Here is a 14,836-nt window from a genome sequence, read left to right as displayed (position 1 = left end):
AGTCCTTTTCCGGGGTTACTTCCCTTCTTCTTTTAATGCCACCAGGACCAGCTTCAGAGTCACTGGACCTATGTCGCACAACATATCTGTCCATAGAAGCCTGTATCTCTCGTTCCTTTATGACTTTCCTAAAGTGTTTCACAACATTGTCAGTGTAATAGTCACTAGCACGGCTTGCACTAGCTGTGTCAGGGTGATTTTCATCAAAAAAGGTTTGCATTTTAAGCCACATTGCACACATTTCCTTAATCTTTGAAGTAGGCAACTTCTTCAATTTCTCTCTCCCCTCCTCCGGAGCAGTTTCCTTAGGTGTAGCCTCTTGCTGTTGAAGATGATCTAGCAGCTCATCAGTGGTTAGTTCTTCATTGTCCTCCTCCACCAACTCTTCCACATCCTCCCCACTAACCTCACCAATATGAGCACTAGTTCAAGGCATTTTCTCCTGTTCACCTGGGTGTTAAACTGTTGTGGGTTGCATCCTGGGGGACAAGATTAAGGACCCCAATGGAAATAAGTTAGACAGTCCTCGATGATGCACTGACTTTCTTGGGTTATCCTGGGTGGCTAACCCTCTGGGGTTAATCGTTTCTCGGTAATTGTTTCATGTTAAGCCATACCAACAACACACTCTCCGCATCTTCGAGTAATACAGCTGATGGTGGTGCAGCAACAGCTGACAATGGTGCAGCAGCAGCTGACTGTAGTGCAGCAACAGCTGACTGAGGTGCAGCAGCAGCTGACTGTGGTGCAGCAGCAGCTGTGGTGCAGCAACAGCTGACTGGTCCAGCAACGGCTGACAGTGGTGCAGCAGCAGCTAACTGTGGTACGATAGTATTTCCCACCCTTTTTACCACAAGGTTGGCACTAGAAGCTTTCTTGGGGCCCATGGTCACTTATTTTGCAGGTGAAATCACTAAAAACGATGTGATAATGTGAAATGTTCTGATTGTATGCTTGGATGTGACCGCGGAGGCTGGCTTGTAAACACTGCCACCCACGGAACAAGTGAGGCTGGCTCAGGCTGCACGTGGATGCGTCTCGGACAAATCGCGTTGAGCAAGTTTTTTAGCGCTAGGTGAGGCAAAATTTTTGCGTTAAAATGTATCACTAGGCGGATTTAACGATATGCGATGCCATCGTTAGGTGAGGGTCCACTGTACTTTCATACATTCCCTTCTTTGCCTCCAAATATAAAGTTTTTTGCCTCCACATATACCTCAACGCACCACTCACCTTTTTTCCTTCATCAATTCTATGATTAACCTCATCCGTTGACACGTCAACTCCTAAATATCTGAAAACTTTCATACTCCTCTCCAATTTGATATCCAATTTTTCTTTATCTAAATCATTTGATACCCTCATCACCTTCCTCTTTTCTATGTTCACTTTCAACTTTATAACTGTACACACTCTCCCAAACTCGTCCACTTACCTTTGCAATTTTTCTTTAGGAGCTCCCATAAGCACAATATCATCAACAAAAAGTAACTGTGTCAATTCTCATTTTGTATTCGATTCCCCATAATTTAATCCCACCCCTCTCCTGAACACCCTAGCATTTACTTCCTTTACAACTCCATCTATAAATATATTAAACAACCCTGGTGACATTACACATACCCGTCTAAAACCTAGTTTTACCGGGAAGTAGTCTCCCTCTCTTCTACGCACCCTAACCTGAGCCTCACTATCCTCATAAAAACTCTTTACAGAATTTAGTAACTTACTACCTATTCCATTTACTTGCAACACCTGCCACATTCCTCCCCTAAACACTCTATCATATGCCTTTTCTAAATCCATAAATGCAACGAAAACTTCCCTGCCTTTACTTAAATACTGTTCACATATATGCTTCAATGTAAACACTTGATCTACACATCCCCTACCCACTCTAAAACCTCCTTGTTCAACCGCAATTATACGTTCTGTCTTACCTCTAATTCTTTCAATAATAACCCTACCGTACACTTTTCCTGGTATATTCAGTAAACAAATTCCTCTATAATTTTTACAATCTCTTCTGTCCCCCTTCCCTTTATATAAAGGAACTATACATACTCTCTGCCAATCCCTAGGTACCTTCCCCTCTTTCGTACATTTATTAAACAAAAATACCAACCACTCCAACACTATATCCCCTCCTGCTTTTAACATTTCTGTCATGATCCCATCAGTTCCAAGTGCTTTACCCCCTTTCATTCTACGTAATGCCTCACGCACCTCTCGTACACTCACATCCTGCTCTTCTTCACTCCTAAAAGATGGTATACATACCTGGCTAATGCATGAAATTGCCGCCTGCCTTTCTTCATCGACATTTAAAAGCTCCTCAAAATATTTCTGCCATCTACCCAATGCCTCCATCTCCCCATCTACTAACTCCCCTACTCTGTTTTTAACTGACAAATCCATTCGTTCCCTAGGCTTTCCATGCTTGCTTAACTCACTTCTAAATTTTTTCTTATTTTCATTAAAATTTCTTGACTGTGCCTCTCCCACTCTATCATCTGCTCTCCTTTCGCACTCTCTCACCAGTCTCTTCACCTTTCTTTTACACTCCATATACTCTGCTCTTCTTATAACACTTCTGCTTTGTAAAAACCTCTCATAAGCAAACTTTTTCTCTTTTATCACACCCTTTACTTCATCATTCCACGAATCACTCCTCTTTCCTCTGCACTCACCCTCCTATAACCACAAACTTCTGCCCCACATTCTAATACTGCATTTTTAAAACTATTCCAACCCTCTTCAACCCCCCAACTACTCATACTTGCACTAGCCCACCTTACTGCAAATAGTTGCTTATATCTCACCCGAACTTCCTCCTCCCTTAGTTTATACACTTTCACCTCTCTCTTACTTGTTGTTGCCCATTTCCTCTTGTCCCATCTACCTTTTACTCTAACTGTAGCTACAACTAAATAATGATCCGATATGTCAGTTGCCCCTCTATAAATATGTACATCCTGGAGCCTACCCATCAACCTTTTATCCACCAATACATAATCTAACAAACTACTTTCATTACATGCTATATCATACCTTGTATATTTATTTATCCTCTTTTTTATAAAATACGTATTACTTATTACCAAACCTCTTTCTTCACATTGCTCAATTAAAGGCTCTCCATTTTCATTTACCCCTGGCATTCCAAATTTACCTACTACTCCCTCCACAACATTTTTACCCACTTTAGCATTGAAATCCCCAACCACAAGTACTCTCACACTTGGTTCAAAACTCCCCACGCATTCACTCAACATTTCCTAAAATCTCTCTCTCTCCTCTACACTTCTCTCCTCTCCAGGTGCATATACGCTTACTATAACTCACTTTTCACATCCAACCTTTATTTTACTGCACATAATCCTTGAATTAGTACATTTATACTCCCTTTTCCTGCCATTGCTTATCCTTCAACATTATTGCTACTCCTTCTTTAGCTCTAATTCTATTTGAAACCCCTGACCTAATCCCATTTACTTCTCTCCACTGAAACTCTCCCACCTGCTTCAGCTTTGTTTCACTTTAAGCCAAGACATCCAGCTTCTTCTCACTCGTAACATCCACAATCATCTCTTTCTTATCATTCGCACAACATCGACGCACATTCAGACATCCCACTTTGACAATTTTCTTCTTCTTTATAGTAATCTGTACAGGAAAAGGGGTTACTAGCCCATTGTTCCTGGCATTTTAGTCGACTTTTACAACACACATGGCTTACGGAGGTAAGATTCTTATTCCACTTCCCCATGGATATAAAAGTAAAAGCATCGCTATTGGGCCGTGCGGATGTGCTGCGCAGTAGCTCCTGATTGAGTTGGCATTTGCGCAGTGTTGACGTGTACTTGGCTCTGTGAAGACCTGTTTGCGCGCTCTCTAGAATTGAAGCAAGATGCCCTCCATCGAGCAACTTTACCAACAGCTTAAGGAAGAATTGAGGTTGGCGAATTTGGAAATTCGGCGATTGACCGAGGAAAACAAGAAGATTCGTAGTAGTCCTCCTGTTTTGAGTCCTCAGGTCAAGAAGGGAAACTGGTCAGTGGCTGGACAGCAGGGAAAGAAGTTGACGATCAAGAAGACGAATGGAAAGGTAGAAACGATGAAGAAGAAAGAGACTGCCGTGGAAACTGTTGTGGAAACATCCAATACATTCTCAGTGCTACCCGAAGAATGTGAGTTGACTACTGGGAACGACACGACGAAAGACATTAAGGAAGGTAAGAATATTGTTGTTGTTGGGGATAGCCAAGTTAGGTATATGGATAGGGCGTTCTGCTTGAAGGACAGGAGTAGGAGACAGAGAGTTTGCTTTCCTGGGGCTGGGATGGAGGATATTGTTAGCCGTCTGGATGACATCATGAGAGGTAATGGGAGCAATCCTATTATCTGTCTCAGTGCTGGAGGCAACGATGTTGGCAGACGTAGGAGTGAGGACCTGATTAGCAGGTATAGGTCAGCAATAGAAATAATTAGAAGTAAGGGTGGGAACCCTCTCATATGTGGTATTTTGCCAAGGAAGGGAGTTGGAAGTGAATGGTTGTCCAGGGCAATTGGTGTCAATTGCTGGCTGGACAAATACTGTAAGGAAAATGCGGTAACATTCATTGACAACTGGGACCTCTTCTATGGCAGAAATGACATGTATGCTAGGGATGGGGTTCACTTATCTAGGTGTGGGGTGGGAGCACTGGCAACTGCAGTGGAGGGAGCAGTTAGGACTTTAAACTAGGAATAGTTAGTGGTATGGGTTTTGGCAGGAAAACAGTGAAGTCCCAGTGTAGTAATATTACGAGTTCTAGGGGAACTAGTAATAATAAGAACGAGATAGATATTGAAAAGCCAGGGACCTTGGGTGATAAGGACAGTAATAGGTTTAGTAGAAAAATAGAAATGAGCAGGAAGGGTAAAGAGAAAGGAGAGTCTTTCAATGTTTATTATGCTAATTGCCGTAGTGCTAGGAATAAGATGGACGAGTTGAGATTAGTTGCTAGTGTAGGTAACATTGATGTATTTGCCTTAACTGAGACGTGGTTTAATTCAAAAAGTCGGGACATGCCTGCGGAATGTCATATTCAGGGTTTTAAATTGTTCCAAGAAGATAGAAGTATTGGGAGGGGGGGTGGGGTGGCATTGTATGTCCGAGATCGCTTGAACTGTTGCATAAAAACGGGTATTAAGTCTGAAGTAACACATACAGAGTCTGTTTGGATAGAATTTTCAGAGGGGCATGAAAAACTGATTTTAGGAGTGATATACCGTCCCCCTAACTTAGATAGGGACCAAGGGAAACTACTATGGGAGGAAATTGTTAAGGCCACAAGGCACGATAATGTAGTACAGTGGACCCCCGCATAACGATGGCATCACATAGCGATTTTTCCGCATACCGCTTACTTTTATCGCAAAATTTTTGCCGCGCATACCGATTAAAAACCCGCTCACCGATTTTCGTCCGAGACGCGTCCAATGTGCCCTCACATGTGCCGCCCGTCCCATTGTTTACCAGCCAGCCTCCGCGGTAACATCCAAGCATACACTCGGAATATTTCGTATTATTACAGTGTTTTCGGTGCTGTTTCTGGAAAATAAGTGACCATGGGCCCCAAGAAAGCTTCTAGTGCCAACCCTGTGGTAAAAAGGGTGAGAATTAGTATGGAAATTAAGAAAGATTTTGAAGGGTTTGGGGCTAACCCTGAGAAGCCTATGCCAGTTGTGGAATCCATTGTGCCTACTTCAAAGATTAAGGAAATGTGTGCACAGTGGGTTGAACTGCAAACCTTTATAGATGAAAATCACCCTGACACAGCTGTTGCAAGCCGTGCTGGTGACTATTTCAATGACAATGTTGTGGCCCATTTTAGACAAATCGTAAAGGAACGGGAGGTACAGAGCTCTATGGACAGATTTGTTGTGCGACAGAGGTCCAGTGACTCTCAAGCTGGTCCTAGTGGCATTAAAAGAAGAAGGGAAGTAACCCCGGAAAAGGACTTGCTACCTCAAGTCGTAATGGAAGGGGATTCCCCTTCTAAACAGTAAGAAGATAATGCTCTCCCCTCCTCCCATCCCATCAATCATCACCAGATCTTCAATAAAAGTAAGTGTCATGTAAGTGTGCATGCCTTTTTCAGTTTGTGTGTATTAAAATTAATATTTCATGTGGTAAAAAATTTTTTTTTTCATACTTTTGGGTGTCTTGCACGGATTAATTTTATTTCCATTATTTCTTATGGGGAAAATTCATTCACATAACGATTATTTCGCATAACAATTACCCCTCTTGCACGGATTAAAATCGTTAACCGGGGGTCCACTGTAATTCTAGGAGACTTTAACTTTAGTCATGTTGATTGGAATTTCTTGACTGGGAATTTAGAATCGTACGACTTCTTAGAAGTATTTCAGGATTGTTTTTTGAAGCAGTTTGTGACAGAACCTACTAGGGGAAATAACCTGCTTGACTTAGTTATGGCAAACAATGAATCCCTTGTTAATAATTTAGAAATTTCAGAGGAACTGGGTGCTAGCGACCACAAATCAATTACATTTAGCATTGAATGGAAGTACGATAGTAGCGATAACTCAGTAACAGTCCCAGATTTTCGCTTAGCAGATTACGATGGGCTTAGAGAACACTTATCATCTGTTGACTGGGGTAACGAAGAGAGCTATCAATATGACAGTTTTCTGAACACTATACATGCTGCTCAAAGAGCGTTTATCCCATATAAAGAAATTAGATCAAATAGAAATGACCCAAAATGGATGAATAATAGGCTAAAATATCTACTAGGGCATAAGAAAGGAATTTATAGGCGTATCAAAAGAGGTGAGGGTCATCTTATGAATCAGTATATTGACATTAAGAGGGACATTAAAAAGGGGATAAGAAAAGCTAAAAGGGACTATGAAATTAAAGTTGCTAGGGATTCTAAAACTAACCCAAAAAGTTTTTTCCAGGTCTATAGAACAAAAGTTAGAGATAAGATAGGTCCCCTTAAAAATAACTATGGGCACCTTACTGACAATGAGAATGAAATGTGCTTGATTTTAAATAATTATTTTCTCTCAGTTTTTACACAGGAAGACACTAACAATATTCCAGTAATTAATTTTTACAGTGGGCTAGAAGAAAATAAATTATGTAACATCACAGTCACTAGTGAGATGGTTGTGAGGCAGATAGACAGACTGAAGCAAAATAAGTCGCCGGGTCCTGATGAGGTTTTTTCAAGGGTTCTTAAGGAATGCAAAATGGAACTCTGTGAACCATTAACTAATATTTTTAATTTATCTCTTCAAACAGGTGTAGTGTCTGATATGTGGAAGATGGCTAATGTAACTCCTATTTTTAAAACAGGGGACAAGTCGTTACCGTCAAATTACCGCCCAATAAGCCTGACCTCAATTGTAGGCAAATTACTAGAGTCAATTATAGCTGAGATTATAAGAAGCCATCTCGATAAGCATAGCTTGATTAATGATACTCAGCATGGATTCACAAGAGGCCGGTCTTGTCTAACTAATTTATTAACTTTCTTCAGTAAAGCTTTTGAGGCTGTTGACCACAATAAAGAATTTGATATTATTTACTTAGATTTTAGTAAGGCTTTTGATAGAGTTCCGCACCATAGACTGTTAAAGAAAGTGGCAGCTCATGGCATTGGGGGAAAAGTGCTCTCGTGGATCGAGTCATGGCTCACTGACAGGAAGCAGAGAGTGTCCATAAATGGGGTTAAATCCGAGTGGGGATCTGTAACAAGTGGCGTTCCACAGGGATCAGTCTTGGGCCCGTTGTTGTTTATAATATATATCAATGATCTTGATTAGGGAATTACTAGTGATATGAGCAAATTCGCCGATGACACAAAGATAGGTAGGATAATTGATTCAAACGTAGATGTTAGGGAACTTCAGGAGGATTTAAACAAACTCTATTCTTGGTCAGAAAAGTGGCAGATGCAGTTCAATGTAGATAAATGCAAGGTTCTGAAGCTTGGGAGTGCCCATAACCCTAGTACTTATAAATTAAATGATGTAGAACTTAGCCATACAGATTGCGAAAAGGACTTGGGGGTTATGGTGAGCAGCAACCTTAAACCAAGACAGCAATGCCTAAGCGTACGTAATAAGGCAAATAGATTACTGGGATTTATATCAAGAAGTGTAAGCAACAGAAGTCCAGAGGTCATACTGCAGCTTTATACATCATTAGTAAGGCCTCACCTTGATTATGCAGCTCAGTTCTGGTCTCCGTATTACAAAATGGACATAAATTTGTTAGAAAACATTCAGCGTAGGATGACTAAATTAATACATAGCATCAGAAATCTTCCTTATGAAGAAAGATTGAAGACTCTTAAGTTACATTCACTTGTTAGACGAAGAATGAGGGGAGACCTGATCGAAGTGTATAAGTGGAAGATAGGTATTAATAAAGGGGATATTAATAAGGTCTTCAGGATGTCTCTCCAAGAGAGAACGCGCAATAATGGATTTAAATTAGATAAGTTTAGATTTAGAAAGGACATAGGAAAGTATTGGTTTGGAAATAGGGTAGTTGATGAGTGGAACAGTCTACCTAGTTGGGTTATTGAGGCTGGGACTTTGGGTAGTTTCAAATCTAGGTTGGATAAGTACATGAGTGGGAGGGGTTGGATTTGAGTGGGACTTTCACATCAGAGCTTATTTCTTGGGTGGCACTGAAAATTGGGTTGGGCAAATGTTTTGTTAGTGGGATGAATTGTAAAGGACCTGCCTAGTATGGGCCAGCAGGCCTCCTGCAGTGTTCCTCCTTTCTTATGTTCTTATGTTCTTATGATAAAATCAAAGAAAACTCAGATGAGTGTGTATAAATAAACATGTACATGTATGTGTAGTGTGACGTAAGTGTAAGTAGAAGTAGCAAGACATACCTGTAATCTTGCATATTTATGAGACAGACAAAAGACACCAGCAATCCTACCATCATGTAAAAGAATTACAGGCTTTCGTTTTACAGTCACTTAGCAGGACGGTAGTACCTCCCTGGGTGGTTGCTGTCTACCAATCTACTACATGTTCTTGTTCTTGTTTATTTCCCTAAATCTCCATGGAGAAGTGAAATAGAATTCTTCCTCCATAAGCCATGTGTGTCGTAAGAGGCGACTAAAATGCCAGGAGGAAGGGGCTGGTAACCCCTTTTCCTGTATACATTACGAAAGTTAAAAAGAGAAACTTTTGTATTTTCTTTTTGAGCCACCCTGCTTTGGTGGGATATAGCTGGTTTGTTGAAAGATGATTTTTAAATTGGTACTTTTTTAATTTTGTGTGAAACTGGCCAAATTACTTAAGTCTGATCTCTTTGTAGGGTAGCTGAAATAGATGAACGAATGGAAGGCATACCAACATAATCGTTAAGAATTTGTAAAAAAAAAAAAGAATACTCACCCCTAATGTCAAAATCGGCATCATGGCAGGTGAAGGGCATCAAAATGTTTTCTATAATGTCTTGAAAACCCATAGACCTGCCAGCTACTTCTTTCGATATTTGAAAATTGTAAGTCAGCACACTTTTGTACTGTTGACATAACTGCAATATACCATATAATAAAAGACAATTTTTTTCCATATCACTATCAATAAAATATCATAGAATAATTTATTAATATGTACATCACAAATACAGCAACATTTTCTGTTCATTGTATAAAGTTAGAAAAAATATAATTTCCAACTGTGGAGCCAAATAGTTAATATAATATAAAGGAGAAGCCTTAATATAAAAAAAAAAAACATCGTTTTCACTAATGAGTAACAAAATTACTTTTGTATTTACCAAGGAAAAGTGTTGAAGACATTTACTTGGATGAAGTTTGTGACTGGCATTTTGTCTTGATGCTACTTCATTCCACAACTCATCACTACTGAGTACCCTCTCCAGCTCTGCACTATCATGACAGAGAAGCCGATATTCTTTAACAGTATTTAGCATTGTTAGGAGATTTTCTTCATTCCAGTAAGCCTTACCATATGCTGAAAATTAAGATCATTAGTAAATTGCATTTTGTGCTACATGATAAAATTAAACAGCTGCTAAACCACTATGACAGAATTATGGAGGCACTGGAGGATGACCAAAATGTGTATGTGATTTACACAGATTTTCAAAGGCATTTAAGAAATGCGATCCTGAAGTCAAAGAGCACAAAATGAAGGCCAAGGCATTATGGAGAAGGTGGGCAGATGAATTTTTGGAAATATAACACACAGAAAGTAGTAGAAAACAGAGCAAAGTCCAGCATCAGCTAGGTAAAAAGCTCAGTGCCCCAAGGCACTGTCTTGGCACCTCTGCTGTTTCTCATCCTCATAGCAGACATAGATAAAAACACCCATCACAATTTTGCATCATCATTTGCAGATGACACTAAAATAAGCATGAAAGTCACTATGGTAGAAGACACTGAAAAATTATAGGACGACATAAGCAGAGTTTTCCAGTGGGCAGTGGAGAACAATATGATGTTCAATGGTGATAAGTTCCAGCTGCTTAGGTATGGAAAGAATGAAGAACTCAAAAGGAACACAGTATACATAACTCAAGAGGGTCACCAAATACAACGAAAGGAACATGTAAAAGATTTGGGAAAATTATGTCAGCTAACCTTATTTTAAAAGAACATAATAAGACAAAGAAATATCTAAGCTAGAACAAATACAGAGATCATTTAAGGCACACAATGAGCCTGTAAAGCACTTAAATTACTAGAAACGCCTTGAAGCCTTGAATATTCACTCACTGGAGCGGAGGAGATACAGGTCACCCTCCACATTTGCGAGGATTAGGGGATCACGAACCTCGCAAATGTTGAAAAATCACAAATGTTTGGTACACAAATATATTGTAGGGAAATATAATAATATCATTTACTTAGCCTAACAATACTGCTTCCATAACCCTTTGACTGTTTACGTCATGTATATACATCTTACTCGCCACTGTTTCTGACGTATTTAAACGAGTAAATTCTAGCGGTCTCAAATCAAGCAGGAGAAAGCTGGTAGGCCCACATGTGAGAGAATGGGTCTGTGTGGTCAGTGTGCACCACATAAAAAAATCCAAGAGCATGCAGTGCATAATGAGAAAAAAACTCCGTTTGTTTTTTTGGATTAAAACGCCGAATTCGAGGTGTATTTTCATACAGTATTTATCACTGTATTCTCGTTTCATGGTCTCAGGTGATAAAATGTAAAACATATTACAGAAACAAAGGTGATTTTCATTACTTTCATGATGAAAACGACCTTGAAGTAGCGGAAATGTTCGATTTTTACCAATGTTCAAGAGTATGGGGTATGGTTCAAGAGTAAGCAAATCACACCACACATCCAATACACATCAACTGGGGAGTCTAATATTCTTTCACTAGTGCACTGATATTATTTATACCATTTTTACAATAATGCAGTAGTCTACATAACAGTAAATTTTGTATTTTTTTTGTATGAATAAAAAATCAAAATAGAAAGCAATAGTAATATAAGAGGGGCCTAGAGACATGACTAATGAACAGTAGATATGTTATTTTAGTGCCAAAAATGTCTACATTGTTTATTCTGGACCCTATTTTGAAATTGGCATCTTTTTTAATTTGTGTGAAATTGGCCAAATTGCAATTTCTGACCACTTTATTGGGTAATTCAAATCGGTAAATGGGCGGTTTCTTGTACTCATCTGATAGAAAAAGTGGAGTTCTAAAGAAATAGCTATGAGTTTGGTCAACTGGAACAACAGAATTGGCCAAAAACAGGGCTCTAAGTCGGCAAAATTGCTGATGCGCATATGTCGCCGAGACTGCTAACTTCACGGGAGTGTAATTCTGTGAGTTTCTGACCAAATTTCGTACTTTTGGTGTCATTACTATTGGGAAAAGATTCTCTATCATTTCAAATGAAAAAATAATTTTTTTTTCCCCAAAACTTTTGTGACATAGAATGACAGTTTCAGAAAGGGGCTTACAACAGTCAAAGGGTTAACCTATTGAACCATAAACATTCATAAAACACATGACAACATCGTAAAATATTGTACTAGTGCCAGCCCTTTGGTAAAGAAGGTGAGAAAACTATAGAATTCAACAAAGAACTTGTAGCACAGTACCAAGGTGGAGGAGGAAGAGAGAGGGGAGAATATGCCTTCTTTAGTGATTCTACGATATGTACGATACTAAAGCAGCACAAGTCGACAAAGGCTATAGCACCAGCCAGTGATAAAGTGTAGCACTTCTATGATGGCCTAATTGCAATCAAAACTGCACTAACGCACATAGAACCCAGCATGACCCAAGATAAACGACAGTGATACCTAAAAACCGAGAAACTACCGACTGAAGCGAAGACTGCCCCTCAAACTCCAAGCACAGCCCCGCTGCCAGATGACTACCTACTCCAAGCTCTTAACTACTTCAGTTTCTTCACCTAACCACAGCAACTCCTGTACTACTATGAGACCAACTCATAGAAGAAACCACTAAGAACAGCAAGGCAGCACCTAGAAACCGACTATTCCATAAGACGACCCAGCAGGACACCGGTGCTCCATCCACCCCCTCACCACCCAGAGCAATGCATCACCAACAACAAACATGGTCGACTCCCCCTCACTCACCAACCAAGGCGACTTGACTGCAACAACACCAACCGTGACTGACTCCCTCTCTACATCTACTACCTTCATAGGATTTATTTATTTATTTATTTATTTATTTAATAATTTGAACATACATACAGAGGTACAAAAAAATACAGGTAAGAGCAGCATGCCAAAGCCACTTGTATGCATAGCATTACGGGCAGGCTTAAAATTAACTTAAGATTAACTAAGCAATGATGTAATCAGTGATAAAACATTACTGTAAACAGATAACAATAAAGCACAAATGAGTATTACAAAGACAGGTCATATGGTTGCATGCATCACTGTACATTCAGTAGAATGGAGTATTCTGTTAGGTAGTGTATTTACAAAATAACAAAGTTAGATTGGGTCTTAGGTTTATCATTTATGTGATATAATTATGAGAAACATTTAAGATATACAATTTATAAGGTTCAGTTATTCAGTATTTATTTGCTTTTGGGTGAGTAAGTGATCTTTGAGAAGAGACTTGAATTTGAACATTAAAATGGTATAAAATACCGACAGGTTGTTAGGTAAGACACATATGCAACAGTTAGGTATCTTTTAGGGTGATGGACTGATTACATCGTCTTCAAGTCTCTTCTGCTTCTATCAACTTTTCTGTACTCGACTGAAGAAGCCTACTGTGTAGGCGAAACGTTTCGAAATAAAGATACCTAACTGTTGCATATGTGTCTTACCTAACAGACTTGAATTTATAAACAGGTAGTGTTTCTTTTATATTTACAGGTAATGAATTCCAGATTTTAAGGCCTTTTATGTGCATTGAGTTTTTGCATAGTGTGAGATGGACACGAGGAACATCAGAGAGTGATCTGTGCCTTGTGTTATGGTCATGTGTTCTGTTGAGGTTGGTAAGGAGATGTTTGAGGGGAGGGTTAATATCAGAGTTAAGTGTTCTATGTACGTAATAGGTGCAGTAGTAAGTATGGATGTTTTGTATGGTGAGTAGGTTTAGTATTTTGAATATTGGTGGAGTGTGCTGCCTGTAGTGGGAATTTGTTATCATTCTGACTGCTCCAACTGAGCCCATGGAAGTCACCGAGATTATAAAGTCACTTAAAAATAACTCAGGGAATCTGTCTCATGTCCCACCATTATTGTACAAGAGAGTGGCCCATGTCCTCTCGCATACTATCTCAATGCTTTTTAACAAGTCACTAGAAGCTAGCACCTTCCCGAAACTACTCAAGATGGCAAGGGTTACACCAATACATAAAGGTGGTGACCCTACAGATTTAAACAACTATAGGCCAATATCAAACTTACCATTGCTATCCAAAATCTTTGAGAAACTCGTGCACAGGAGACTATATTCATTTATAACGTCACAAAACATACTCAACCCCTGCCAATTTGGATTCAGGAAAAATAAAAGCACTAACGATGCAATTATAAAAATGCTAGATCTGCTTTACACAGCATTGGAAAATAAGGAATATCCACTAGGAATTTTTATTGACCTAAGAAAAGCTTTTGACACAGTAGACCACAGCATCCTACTCCACAAACTTGACCATTATGGTATAAGAGGCCATGCGCTTGCATATTTCAAATCTTACCTTACTAATAGGTATCAGTATGTCACCATTAAAGACACAGCATCAACAACACAGCCACTTGATACTGGAGTTCCGCAGGGTAGTGTCCTTGGTCCCCTGCTCTTCCTCATATACATCAATGATCTTCCAAACGTATCTCGACACCTGAACCCCATTCTCTTTGCTGACGACACGACTTATGTCATCTCTCACCCTTATCTTGCAACCCTCAACACCATTGTTAATGAGGAGCTGATCAAAATATCGACTTGGATGACAGCCAATAAACTTACGCTTAACGTTGGCAAAACCTACTACATTATGTTTGGTAGCAGAGCAGGAGATGCGCAAATTAACATTAAGTTCGACAACACTCTAATTACCAGGCATAATGAGGGCAAATTCTTAGGCCTATACCTCGACAACAACCTGAACTTCAGCACCCATATCCAACACAACCAAAAAAGTATCCAAAACGGTTGGGATCCTCTCCAAGATACGATACTACGTGCCGCAAACTGCCCTTCTCACACTATACCATTCCTTATATATCCATACCTCACCTATGCTATCTGTGCTTGGGGTTCAACTGCAGCAACAC

The 14,836-nt window shown here is 39.6% G+C and overlaps 1 protein-coding gene across 1 annotated transcript in view; it reads right to left on the bottom strand.

Moving 5' to 3' along the window:
• Nucleotides 1-10,617, bottom strand: part of LOC128686075 (uncharacterized) — a 51,619-nt gene extending 41,002 nt beyond the window's left edge. Inside the window, exons 1-2 of the mRNA XM_070080239.1 lie at nt 9,833-10,617; nt 9,445-9,586 (exon numbers count right to left, since the gene is read on the bottom strand). Coding sequence (XP_069936340.1) covers nt 9,445-9,586; nt 9,833-9,988 — 298 coding nt within the window. The 5' untranslated portion in view covers nt 9,989-10,617. The remainder of the gene's footprint in view (nt 1-9,444; nt 9,587-9,832) is intronic.
• Nucleotides 10,618-14,836: the final 4,219 nt, after the last annotated feature.

The sequence above is a fragment of the Cherax quadricarinatus genome, unplaced genomic scaffold, assembly GCF_038502225.1.
Source record: "Cherax quadricarinatus isolate ZL_2023a unplaced genomic scaffold, ASM3850222v1 Contig242, whole genome shotgun sequence".
Taxonomy (NCBI): Eukaryota; Metazoa; Arthropoda; class Malacostraca; order Decapoda; family Parastacidae; genus Cherax; species Cherax quadricarinatus.
The sequence above is the reverse complement of the archived record's forward strand: the minus strand, read 5'-3'. Positions and strand labels throughout refer to the sequence as shown.